General features: G+C 40.0%; 1 protein-coding gene across 2 annotated transcripts in view; it reads right to left on the reverse strand.

Moving 5' to 3' along the window:
* Positions 1-338: 338 nt before the first annotated feature.
* The window catches only part of ano1b (anoctamin 1, calcium activated chloride channel b), a 55,292-nt gene continuing 41,496 nt past the window's right edge, over positions 339-14,134 (reverse strand). For both annotated transcript variants that reach the window (XM_084734554.1, XM_084734555.1), the window contains 9 exons: positions 13,665-13,776; positions 13,439-13,496; positions 12,355-12,455; positions 9,702-9,844; positions 4,517-4,669; positions 4,276-4,328; positions 2,308-2,492; positions 1,456-1,561; positions 339-1,019 (listed from right to left, as the gene is read on the reverse strand). In XM_084734554.1, coding sequence (XP_084590680.1) covers positions 759-1,019; positions 1,456-1,561; positions 2,308-2,492; positions 4,276-4,328; positions 4,517-4,669; positions 9,702-9,844; positions 12,355-12,455; positions 13,439-13,496; positions 13,665-13,776 — 1,172 coding nt within the window. In that variant the 3' untranslated portion in view covers positions 339-758. The remainder of the gene's footprint in view (positions 1,020-1,455; positions 1,562-2,307; positions 2,493-4,275; positions 4,329-4,516; positions 4,670-9,701; positions 9,845-12,354; positions 12,456-13,438; positions 13,497-13,664; positions 13,777-14,134) is intronic.

Genomic DNA, 14,134 nt, shown 5'->3' on the forward strand with positions numbered 1-14,134 from the left:
ACTTCCAGTGAGTAAAGATCTGAGCCTCCATCAAACTCTGCAAAATGTAGTAAAACAATTATTAAAATGGAAACAGTGGCATGCTGAACATAGCACTGCACTGCCTTTATAATACCCAGTGAGATATTTGCTTACCCTAAATCCTTTAAAGATTTGCAGCCTTCTTCAGGTTTGCATTTACAAATTGCAAATTGCAACTGTCCTCACAACAGCAGTAACAATTCTTTTGCATCTACATCTGTTGTCTTAGTTAATATCCAGAGAAACTGACACAACAGCCTTTGTTAATATCCCCCTTGGATTTTTCACTCATTAATAAAAAGCTGTTTAGATTGACCTTTTGAATACACATTTTTATTCTCTTTTTTGTTCTTATACACATGTATAAACCATATGCACATTTAGAGACCTGTGTACACTTGGCAATTCTGAGCATGCATTATTCTTTTTCAAATCTGTTCATATTTACAGATTTGTGTGCACATTCACAAACCTGTGTACACGTACAGATTTGTGTAATTGCGTACGCACGTATGGATTGAGATACAGTTTGACAGCTCTCCACACACACTGCGACATGTTTGGCCCCATGCATTCACCTTCACTGTCCTCACACCTCATCAGCCAGCTGCTCTCCCAGTTGTTGGAATGTTCTGAATGAGAACTAAAACAGAGTTTAGGTTGGCCTGAGCGAGCAGGCTGCCAGCAAGCGTTGACTTGCTAACTAAGACTGAGCTAAGAATTCACTACTGGGAGCTTTAGAGGCTTGTGGTGCTGTCGCTGTGTAGTCCGGAGCGTTGGTGAGCCGCTGTGCTGTTGTTGTTGTTGTTGTTGCTCCTGCTGCAGTTCTCCTTGCCCCCTGTGGACAACCGGTTCTCCAGGACCTGGATCTTGCCTTGCTCTTCTTTCATGAAGAGGTCCACCAGTAGAATCTTCTCCTTATGGATCTGGAGGCTGATGTCTTTAGGGATGTCCGGAATCAGCCAGTCCACGATGTCGCTCATCAGCATCACAATGTTCTGGTCAATAAATAAGATGAAATCACGTCATCTTTCTTTGTTTTCTCTGATTTATTGTAAAAATGAGCCATGTTGAGGTCACAAAATGTGCTTTTTCAAATCCATACCTATGCCTATATAATATAGGTTTTATATGTGATGTACTGTGTAAAACATGAAGTTACAGGAAACATCAGATAACTGAAAATCACAACTGTTTGTCCTGACTTTTTCTGTGGAAGTCCACAACAGTGTGGGCATCACATTTAGATGCAAAAGACTTGAAGAGGACAGTAGAACCAACAGAACAAACATGGTACACAGTCTAATAAAGTCATACATATTGATAATGGAATACTAAACAGTGTGTAAAATAATGCATAAAACATCAGAATTTGGCATTAAGAACAATTCAATAATACAAGAACAATAATATTTTTTGCATGTTTCACTATACCTGGAAAACAATGACAAAGGCAAGTCGGACAGCCAGCACCGCCCAGAATTCCTTGGAGATCTCATATGGAGTGTCTGACCAAGGAGGTTCTCTGTAGTCCTTATACCTTCAGAGACAAAAATAGGTGACATTGTTTGTGGATCGGTTTTCAATTCTGACATTTGTTGATGATGCAGCAACTTTCATTTTCATGTGAAAACATCTCTTATTCCTGATTACCTACCTCTCCCTTCCCTTTGTTGCTTAAACCTAACCTAACTGTGCCTGTTTCACAATTTTAACCACAGGTTTTGTGTTTGCCATGCCATAGACTTTTATTGTATTTCAAAAAGTATTAAAAATCATTATTATTGCAATCTGTCGTGGAAAACTGTAGATTCCAATCAGATTTGTTATCTGACCAATGGTTAATGGGTAATGGACTGCACTTGTATGGCTGATTTCTACCTTAACAGACAACTCTCGGTTCAGAGTCTTGTCAAAGGACACTTCAACATGTAGACAGGAGGAGCCAGGGGTTGAACCACCAACCCAGTGGTTAGTGGATGACCCACAGTACCTCCACAGCTGCAGCGTACAGTGTATACAGGCTCAAAGTCACCAGCTATTTTAGGCTTTGGAAACACAAAGTTTCTGGTGGTTATATGAGTTCCTCATGGCTGCACAGAATCATTGAACACAGCAGTCGTCATCCAAGATGACTCTCTTCACAAGCTCACTGACAGAGGCAGAGACAGAGGCCACCTGATTAATTATACTACGTAACATTTCCAATGACAGTGGTATATTGATTTTTAAAATGCCAAACATAGCAGACTGAGATTGATTGATGGGGACTGATTGATTTCTCACCTGCAGATCTCAACGGGGTAGCCAAGGTGCAATGGATCTATGGTCTCTTTGCCTTCCTGGAAGTGGCTGACATTAAAATACGACAGCGTGTGGTTGACAAATCCATGCATGGAGCCATCAGGGCTGTACATGTACTGGTAGACCATCCGAGGGATGAAGTCTGAGGTGAAGGAGATGACAAATGCCTAGGAGTTGTGGTTGTGGGTGGAGGATCAGAGATCAGAGACAGAAACGGGGGACAGACTAATGAGAAGAAATATTTCACATTGTATGTGCAAACAAGACAGTGTGGAATAGAAGAACATACAGTGTCAAGTTGAAATCAAACAATCCAGCGTATTGGCTGGATGAGTTGGGGCCCTCACCTGCAGGCTCCAGGCTTTCAGGTTGAGTAATGATACTAAAAACTCTAGTTTTTCTTTTTGAGAACATTACAGTGTGTGTCTCTGATTAATTACCACAAAGTGAACATAGAGTGTGTTCCATTTAAGTTCCATTTAATCAGCACAGGATCTTGTTTTGACTCATATTCCACTTTATTAAATTCCTTCTCGTGAAAACCCATTATGTCCACACTTAACGAGGCAGGCAAACTCGATCTATTAAATATTAATTATGGCAGGTGATCCAAACTTATAGGGATCCAAACATCTGCTGATTTCTAATTACTATAATTACCATAATTACCATAAGGGCATTTTCACACCTACCTTCTTTGCTCCGGACTTTCGGACTTTTTGGACCAAAATTACAGGAATGAAACCTCCCCCAGAACACAGTCCTGACTAAAAAGCCAGTCCCTGGTCCAGCGAAAAGAGGTGGTCTCAGTCCAGGTCAAACTGAACCATGGTGCATTATTTTTTTCTAGTGTGAAAACATTTTTTGGATGGTTCGTACTTTTGGACCAATTACAGGAAATTATGCCAGGATATCATCAGAGCTGGACGAAGGAAAAACAATGCACCAAAACAGCAGAGAGCAGATGGGAACAGGAAAGGAATATCTGATCTGATGACTTTATAAAGAGTCAACAGCAAAACGTCATAAAAATTCAGAAACTTTTCAGTCAGGAATGTTGGCTTATATAATGTTAAGGTGTGATGAGGTGAAGGATAGTGATTAATATTTTTCTGAAAATTACACATTTTCTATCCTGTAAACAGAAACTCACTATCCTGATGCATGTCGGCTCCAAACCTGACCACTTTAGTCTATTATCTGGTGGTATTAATAATTACTGAGACAGAAAAACATCATTTCAACATTAATCAACATTATACTGAACATGATATAAACTGTGCAGCTGCGTGCAGCTGGACCTTCACTGCAGCTGCATGTGAGGATGACATGCCAACTTCAGTCTGTGATCTGTCACTGTGTGACTGAACAGCCTCATGGAAGTGATATTTTACAGTTCATAATGTTTTAATATAACAAAATTCATTAAAACAAGTCATTTGGTGTTTTTAAAGTCATGATATTGAGCTGAGACAGATGCTACATTCTGTTTGTGTTCAGAGGCTGCTGAGTGCAGCAGACGGCTCACACTGTGTGTGAATATTCTCAGCTTAGTAAAGTTAATTATAATTCAAAGTATTGGGTACATTAATGATCAGAGGTGTTTGTGGCTCTTTGTGCTTGTTGATCAGTTAATGAAAGCTCTTGGTGTGCTCCACTGGTAACACATAACAGCAACAAAACACACACTAGCCCGCATGAAAATGAAATCTTAAGAATAATATAGCACATGCTATGACTAAAACTGTCAAAGTCGTCAACATCACACTTTCAATTTTCAGGGTGGTATTTCTGTTCATGTTAGATGAACAGTGTGGGATTCATGGTCCTTTTATATTTGGGTCACTATCACTGCATCGTTTTAAACCCAGTATGATGGATGTATGATGCCAAAAAGACCTACAGACTGTACAGTATATGTATTAGCATAAATAAATACATTTTACTTACATTAATGATGACGGCCACTTTCGCTACCCCTCTTAGTATGTTGTACCATATACCTGCAGACATAACAATATGCATCAGCTGCTAGATTTTAGTGATACGAACTTTTCTTTTTTCTACACTGGAGGAATATATAGGGACACTTACAGAAACTACAAAATCTTCCTCTGTTCCTTTACTAGTGGCTACTTTCTTGTATTTTATGTCTTTTTAGTAGAGCCACAGTATGTTGATTATAACCCACCAATGTCTTTGGCTCTTGCTGCCACTGGTCTTCGCAACTCAGTCACAAACTTCTTGGCATCAAGTCGTATCTCGATGATGTTGTTGAGCAGAGCAAAGAGCGGAGCCAGGGGGAAGGAGGCCACGAACAACGTCACAAAACCAAACTGGATGACTGGACACAGAAGAATAGATTAGACTAATATCTGTGATGAAATCCAGCCTATAGTGTACATTACTAAATAGTAAAAGTGCATTATAATGGAAACCAGATCAGAGCCTCTTTCATTACTTAATATGGGAGTATTACAGGTGTCACAGTATTTTGTAATAAAGTGAATATATAATGCAATGTACAATAATATGATCCGATGAATTATCATTAAGACTCATCATTCAGACTGATGAAACATGTTGCACGGTTCCACATGTGCAACAGAAATGATACGATTTGAGATACTTCATTAATCCCAAGGAAGGGAAACTGAATGTCACCAACACAGGAGATAACATTGGTGAATATTCACCACTTTCATTCTGTGCAAGAAGATGGGAGAATAAAACCCTTGCTTCCAGAGGCAAGGCATGTTCTGTACTTTGTGAGGACTTCATCATATCATATCCTCCACTGCCCACAATTCATGTCTGCAGGCGATGGCCACTGTACGTGTGACTGTGCTGATATGCTGTGTTCACACAAAAAGGCAAAGCAGATTTTTGCCTTGTGTTACCTGTTTGACTTGGGATCATTTGTGTTTATTCACCCGAGACAGCCAGAATATACATTAGCTGTAAGCTAGTGAGCAACTTTAGACACCAAGAGTGTGTGTCGGTGTGTTTGTGATCAGTTCAGCCTTGGACTGAACTCAGCTCTCAACAGAGAATGGAGGATTTGGGATTAATAAAGTTCCATTTTATCTTACTTTTAATAAACACCAAACTGAAAGTATAAATAATATCATCGGTTAATTATTGGTAAAACCTTAAAAACAGTTTATTTTAAACTATAAATGTTTGAATAATTAATAAAATTAACTCTGATATTTATCTCTTTTTTAAAATCCTTTAAAAACAGGATTTCTCATCTGTATCATTTTCAAACAAATTGTTCCTTGGAAAACATTTTTTAGGTTTCTACTTGGGTTTACTCATGAGTTTTCCAACTACAATGACAAGACAAATGCTTGAATCACTGCGCATAACTGACAATGATGTCTATAGATTTTATGCCGAGGAGGTGGAGGATGTATACATATACATATATATGTATTTTCTTTTGCTGCTGCTTGCCGCCCAGGAGGCATCCGATATAGATGCCCAAGCCACCTCAGCTGGCTCCTCTTAATGTGGAGGAGCAGTGGCTCTACTCCGAGCTCCTCCCGGGTGACAGAGCTCCTCACCCTATCTCTAAGGGAGTGCCCCACCACCCTGCGGAGGAAACTCATTTCGGCCACTTGTATCCGAAATCTTGTTCTTTTGGTCATGACCCAAAATTCATGACCATAGGTGAGGGTAGGAACGTAGATTGACCGGAAAATCAAGAGCTTTGCCTTGCAGCTCAGCTCCTTCTTTCCCATGACAGACCGGTGCAACGACCGCAGTACTGCTGCCGCTGTCCCAGTCCGTCTGTCAATCTCACGCTCCATCCTCCCCTCACTTGTGAACAAGACCCCAAGATACTTGAACTCCTCCACTTGAGGCTGGGACTCTTCTCCGACCCGGAGGGAGCAAGCCACCTTTTTCCGGTTGAGAACCATGGCCTCAGACTTGGAGGGGCTGATTCTCATCCCAGCCGCTTCGCACTCGGCTGTAAACCGCCCCAGTACATGCTGAAGATCCTGGTCCGAAGGAGCCAACAGGACAACATCATCCGCAAAAAGCAGAGAGATCCTGTGGCCCCCAAACCGGACTCCCTCCAGCACCTGGCTGCGCATAGAAATTCTGTCCATAAAAATAATGAACAGAACTGGTGGCAAAGGGCAGGGTTAGGTTTGCCAGAATCTCCTCGAGGCCACCCAGTAGTCCTCCTCCATGACTTTTTCCCATACCCAGAGTTTTTGCTTCTGCAACCGCCCGGGCCGCAGCACGCTTGGCCTGCTGGTACCTGTTGGCTGCCTCAGGAGTCCCGCAGGCCAACCAGGCTCGATAAGACTCCTTCTTCAGCCTGACGGCATCCCTTACCTCTGGTGTTCACCACCAGGTTTGGAGATTACCACCGCGGCAGGCACCAGAGACCTGACGGCCACAGCTCCGAACGGCCGTGTCAACAATGGAGGTGGAGAACATGGTCCATTTGGACTCAATGTCTCTGGCCTCCCTCGGGATCTGGTCAAAGCTCTCCCGGAGGTGAGAGTTGAAGACCCCTCTGACAGAGGGTTCCACCAGATGTTCCCAACAGACCCTCACAATACCTTTGGGCCTGCCAAGTCTGTCCAGCTTCCTCTTCTGCCAGCGGGTTCCAGCTCACCACCAGGTGGTGATCAGTTGACAGCTCAGCTCCTCTCTTCACCCGAGTGTCCAAGACACATGGCCGAAGGTCAGTTGACACAACTACAAAGTTGATCATTGACCTCCGACCTAGGGCACCCCCGTGCCACATGCACTGATGGACACCCTTATGCTAGAATATGGTGTTCGTTATGGACAAACTGTGACTAGCACAGAAGTCCAATAACAGAACTCGGGTTCAGATCGGGGGGGCCATTCCTCCCAATCATGCCCCTCCAGGTAACACTGTTGCCACCCACGTGGGCATTGAAGTCCCCCAGCAGAAGGACAGAGTCCCCAGTCGGAGCACTTTCCAGCACCCCTCCCAAGGTCTCCAAGAAAGCTGGGTACTCTGCACTGCTGTTCAGCCCTTGGTCCGAAACAACAGTGAGGCACCTATCCCCGACCTGAAGGCGCAGGGCAACGACTCTCTTGTTCACCGGGGAAAACTCTAACACATGGCAGCTGAGCTGGGGGGCTATAAGCAAGCCCACACCAGCCTGCCGCCTCTCACCATGGGCAACTCCAGAGTAGAAAAGAGTCCAGCCTCTCTCAAGGAGATGGGCTCCAGAGCCCCGACTGTGCATGGAGGTGAGCCCGACTATCTCTAGCCGGTACCGCTCAACCTCCCGCACTAGCTCAGCCCCCCCCCCAGCGAGGGGACATTCCATGTCCCCACTGTGAGATTCCATGTCCTGGAATCCCCCTTCTGAATCCTTCTGCAGGTGATGGGCCTACGGGAAGGCGGGCCCATGTCGCTTGTTCGGGCTGAGCCTGGCCGGGTCCCGTGGGCAAAGACCCGGCCATCAGGCACTCGCCTGCAAGCCCCGACCCCAGGCCTGGCTCCAGGGTGGGGCACCAGTAATGCCAATCTTGGCGACGTAGATATCCCTGGTTTTAAACTATTCATTGGGGGTGTTGGAACCGCTCTTAGTCTGACCCGTCACCTAGGACCTGTTTGCCTTGGGAGACCCTACCAGGGGCAACAAGCCCCCGACAACATAGCTCCTAAGATCATTCAGGTTCTCAAACCCCTTCACCACGATAAGGTGGCGGTTTAAGGAGGGGCATGTGGATTATTATTATTATTATTATTTTTTGATTATCTGTGAGGGAAAAAGTAGCCCTGGTGGTGGTGGTGGTAGTAGTGATATCAGTGGCATTATGTATAAGGTTACATGAGGCTGAAACTGAACTTTAGTAGTGAAAATTTCTGGGTCTGAACTGTTGATGGACTGTGTTTGGAGAGTTTTCACCATCTGGGTGGCTTGTTTAATGTTCATGGTGTCCTTCAACCACTGTGGGGTGCTGTAGGATTCAGACTTGGTTCACATGTGCAACAGATACAGTGCTGAGACAGTCCTCATTTGCGTATACCCATGATGCCCTGCAGTTACTATTTTATGTTCCCAAATACAAATGTTATGCAGTTTTGAAACAGCTTCTAAAGTGAAACTGGACTATGATGCCCATCCCTATTGCATTATAATATAAGATATTTGCATGTCATTCAGCCCCACATGCCAGGTACTTTCATTGTCTAAAAACATGAAAGCTTGTCACTAAATCTGATCACATAATATTTAGGTTTAACAGCTGATTAACAATTGAAGATCGAAATTTTTGAAAAAGAACAAAAGTCTTCATAATATTAAGTTTAATGGGAAAAAAGAGATCAAGACATTTACTGTGTGAAGCTGGTCGATGATTTGTGATTGTAAATATCACATTGAATTCTGGCTGAATTGTTGGTTGCTTCACTTTTGCAACTTAGCATGATTTGCTCAAATATCTGCAGCTGACTATGGACTTGCAGTCTCATGTTATTAGATGACTCAGGTTTTTGTTCTCTGTCTCTGTACATTGATGAAGTAAAGTACATTTCCCCTCCAGTCAGCAGTCAACATGGATGAAGACAGACTTATTACAGGACATTATACACCTGACAGGAGATCAGCACCTCCACAGCTCACTGCTGCAGACGGGTTGAGAGGCGGGAGTGAAGATAATCCCAAAAGTTTGAGAAAGAAACTCTGAGCTCTCCTCTGAGTTATAATTCCTCCAGACGTTCTGACTCTGCCTCTGTATTTTTAAGAGGAAATTAAAGACCTATCTTATTAGTTTGGCTTTTAAATATTAATTGGGAGCAATGTCTGGTCTTTTATGCTTTAATGATTTTTATACTATTCTATTGCTCAATGTTCCTTTGACTTTATTCTCTGACTTTCATTTTTGTAGTAATTGTATTGTAATTTTTGTTGTAATTTGATTTCGGCAATTTTTTATTTGTTTGTTTATTTAAAGCATAATTATGAGGTTAAAAAAAAGCCAAAATTATGAGATAAAAAGGTAAGATTTTGAGATAAAAAGATGAAAATATGAGATAAAAAGTCAGAATTATGGAATAAAGGCTAAATTATAAGATAAGAAGTTATTATGACTTCTTTCAGTGGCAGAAATGGGTTTCCATATGCGTGTGTATGAAAGGCGCTGTATAAATAAAGCTAAAATGAGTCCAGTAATGTCTTGGCATTCAGTTTGTTTCTGCAAAATTTGCTTTGCTTGCTGTGTGAACACAGCATGAAGTGTCAGCCAGGTATGAAGATCTGTATCAACACAAGCTTAAAGATGACTTGTGATTGTCTTGCTTGTGCTTGTGTGTGGTGCAGAGGACACACAGTAGTGAGTGTATGCCGGGACATGATGTGTGTGGCACTGACTCATTTCCATGTATTCAGGTGTTAAGCCGGCGAATGGCTCCAGGAAGTGGTCAGTCTCATATCTCCGCAGCTTCTTCTGTCTCTCTTCTTCTTGAAAAGCCCCCTGCTTTGACTGAATATAGCGAATCAGCTTCTTCAGCTTACTGAGGAACACACACATACACACACACACACACACACACACACACACACACACACACACACACACACACACACACACACAGGCACGAAATGTGAGAACACAAACATGCACACATTCTCCCTTTTTTCTCTAGCTGTATGCAGCCATGCTCACATGTAATACTGGACAGGTATGTTAAGGTTTGGATTCATTTTGGTCTGTTGTGTTTATTATTTTGTTGATTCCCACTGAAAATGAAATGCTTATGTATTATATTTATGTCAAAAGCAGGGGTGGAAATAACTAATTACAAATACTCAAGTTACTGTAATTAAGTAGTTTTTTGGGCACTTGTACCTTTATGAGTAGATTTTCAAGTCTGTACTTTTACTTGCACTTAAGCATTTATTACACCATGTAATCTACTTAGTTACTTTCTTGAGTACTGAGTACAAGTTGAATTCATGTCCAAACCTTTCATCTGCATTTTTGTAGCCAGTCAGGTGATGTGATCAAAAACAGGCCAATAAAAACCAGGACATATGGATGAAAAACTAATGAATATTAAATTTATAGTGTAGAAATGTCAGTAACTGCACCTCATTCAACATTGTTTTGTCTGGAGGAACCATTTTAACAGTTTAACTGAAACTTAGAATGAGAAAAAAAATGTCAAAAAAATATCTTCTATTAAAAATGTATTAAACAAACTCTTAAGAAGTAAGATAACACTTCAATTTCCAGGTCCCATAACTTCATGGTAAATAGCTTGTATTTATGTGGTGATTCACAAGTGTTGTTTTTATACAAGTAGGTGGTAATTACCATTTCACATATTTGAACTTTCTTTGAAATTTAATATGTTACTTTGTGATTACCACCCACTACATGAAAGGCTAATTGCTAATTATCACATAATCAATTATGAAATTTGGGGGTAATTTCTGAGACATCTCAAATAAATTAAAATTACTTGATAATTACCATGAAAGTATGGGACTAAAGTAACTAATACTCTGAACAGTCTTTTAGATGAATATCTTGTACTTTTACTTATACTTTTAAGTATTTTTAACACTAGTACTTCTACTTGTTACTGAGTAATATTTTAGTGATGTAACACTACTTGTACTTGAGCACAGGTTTTCAGTACTCTTTCCACCAAAAGTCCTCAATAGAATAATAAAAGGGATTCTCTGATTAGCCTGGCATGTACACTATCTTTAAGTCGTGTTTCTGTTCATTATTACCAGTGGTGGAAAGAGTACTGAACATCTGTACTCAACTACAACTACTGTTACATTACTAAAATATTACTCAGTTACAAGTAAAATAACCAATGTTGGAAAAATACTTAAGTAAAAGTACAAAGTATTCTTGTCACAAAACTACTGAGACTCTTTTTTAACTGTTGATGGTTAATGAATTATCCAGAGCAGACTTTTAATTAAAGGAGATTCTGTTTTCTCCCTCTCCAAACTAGGGTCATAAATGTTGTGCATTTTCATAAACTGATAGTTGAAAACAACAACAGATTAATCATTAATGATTTCAGTTTTGTAAGATACAAAACACAGTATTCTGTATTTTTGGTATTGTTTTCTCATTTTAAGTTTAAGTTTCCTAATTAAAAAAAAATGATTCCTCCCGACATTACTGCCATTTCCTAACTACTGATTAAATACTGAAGAATGCATTCTTAGTGATTATTAATTACAGTAATTTAGGTAGAGGACACAAAGCATGAAACAAAGTTGAATGAATATGATCTATGTAGGAGAAATAAACAAGAGTTTGGTGAGCTTAAAATGTTTGAATCCTTCAGTTCCATCCCTAATTATTGTTAATAATTAATCAAGAATTTAAAAGGGGGCAGAGGGGCATGCCAGAAAAAGTCTGGGAACCACTGGATTAGTTCATATGATGTGTAATCATAAATAATCAATGTATAGTTTTTCTTATTCATGTTGGCTCAATTCTTCTATGAGAATTATATTTTTTAACACATTAAGTCCTGAACAACTATTGAAGTTCTTGTTCATTCAAACAAATTTCACATGTTTTAAAGAGGAAGTACAGGTGTCTACTATTTGCACAGTAACCACCTGCACATGGCTCGCTGATCAAAACTGATGAATTGATTCTCAGTGAAACTGTCAAACTCTTCATAACTTCTAAACATTCTTACATTGTTTGAGTGGCTGCATGAGAAATGATGCATTCAATTATAAAAACCTGTCAGACAGAAAAAACCTGTCATGACTGTTTGTGATGTCAACATTTGGACCAGTACGACTTGCATGGTGACAAAACAACTTTTCATTTTGGTGATATTGATCAATTTACTGACATAAAAAACTAGGTTTTGAAGCATGAGTGAAATGTTTTTCAGTGAGTTCCAACCTTTTGCACACGTGTAAAAGAGTTGTGATGTCTCATGAAACAGTTTGCAACAACTGCAATTACAGTTTGACTGATTTGAAATTTGAGCAGAAACGACTGAGGAAAAACTGTAAAGCAATGCATACTTACGGTATTCCAATCTCAAAAAGGTTGTTCTGAATGAGCTGCTTTCCCAACATGGTGATACTCAGCTGGATACACAGCTCCATCAGACAGCCTCCATGTGCACACTGTAAAACAGTCCAACACAGCAACATGTGGGTCTGAAGCTAAGTAACAACTCATTTGAAAATCCTGCTCCTGCTTCTTTACTTTGATCCAAACAACTTGCTGGTTGTTATTTTGGTGCCTGATGGTTTCCATGAAGTACATTTAGTAGAAGACAAAATCATGTAGTGTTTGTAATACAGGCTTTTAAGATCACTTAAGCACAATTTTGAAAACAGGGCTCATTTTGTCTAAAAACTACACATAGTTCACACAACCACACACACACACACGTAGCAGAACACCTCAGATCTTTTGCAAAATGAAACACTTAATTCAAAACTGTAGAATAATGTGTACAAGCCCAACTTACACAGTGTTGAACTCAATCTAAAACTCTTTAACATTTCTACTTTTCTTAATGTCTGGGTTTGCTTTCTTTTCAGACATATTTTTAGAGTACGTACATGAATATATTGACCAAACAAACACACAATTATCCAAATAATTTTTTCTGTCCACAATATAAAATCAGTCAATAAATCCAATAAATATCAGTGTCAAAAATAGTGATGTAGGGCATATAGTAGGATACATTTTATTGATTTAAGTGAAAAGTTGCTTTTCACCTGTGCTCTTGTCAAAATGTCTGAACTTTGTATCTTACGCCTGATTGGTGAGTTCACAGTTGAGCACCTGAGTCTCTGTACACCCCACAACTGTGTTTGATCAGTTGGTTATATGCTTGATATTTTAACAGACAGGCCTTTTAATGAGCAATCAAGTGGCATAATGTAAGTTTGGGTACAATGGGTTCAGGGCACTGAGCATTTGGTTTGGAGATTGGGGTTTAGTGTTTTATCAGTTGTGAAAAACTGTAATATTAACATTGTGAAGTACAGAAGCTTTGGATTTTTACTTATTTCACCTGCCAACCATCTGCTCACCAAGGTATGAGTGAACAATATAAAGTTCTTTATCTCTAATGCCAGCGGTTAAAGCTCACCTCCTCCATTCTGTAGGACTCAAACACATACAGGTAGCTGCCGGGTCTGCCCCCCAGTCTGATGGGAAAAAATCAATGAAAGGTTTAAGAGCAAGGATAAAGTGTTCTTAATCTTAAAACTTTTATTTAACCTTTTCAATGAGTGGTTAAATATATTATAACAGAAAAAAGTGACTAAGAAACAAAGCCACAAAATGAAACTTTAAATAATAATGAGGTTGCCAACCTTCCCCTGAAGAAAGCGATGTAGATGATGGGGCTGAAAGCGTTGACGAACTTGAGAATGAAGGTCTTGAAGATGAGCCGTTCCTCAAAACTTTTGTCTGTTTTAGGAACCTCTAAAATCAGACACACAGTTTGCTCTGATTGTTTTGGCTTTTCATAATGAAAAACAGGCAACAGGTTTCTGAACACATCCTTAATCATACACAGTGCAGGAAAGACTACTGACTCAAGTACAAGTACTGTTACATTACTAAAATATTACTCAATCAGAAGTAAGTACTGGTGTTAGAAAAAAAAAACTACTCAGAGTATTAGTTACTTTGGTCCCATAATTTCATGGTTAACAGGTGGTAATTACCAAGTAATATATTTGACATTTCTCAGAAGCAGTCAAGTTACATTACTTTAATATTGTGATACTTGAATTAGGGTTCTGACTACATTTTTAACAGGTAATTAGTAACTGTATCA

This window comes from Lutjanus erythropterus, chromosome 13 (genome assembly GCF_056507025.1).
Source record: "Lutjanus erythropterus isolate fLutEry1 chromosome 13, fLutEry1.hap2, whole genome shotgun sequence".
Classification (NCBI taxonomy): domain Eukaryota; kingdom Metazoa; phylum Chordata; class Actinopteri; order Lutjaniformes; family Lutjanidae; genus Lutjanus; species Lutjanus erythropterus.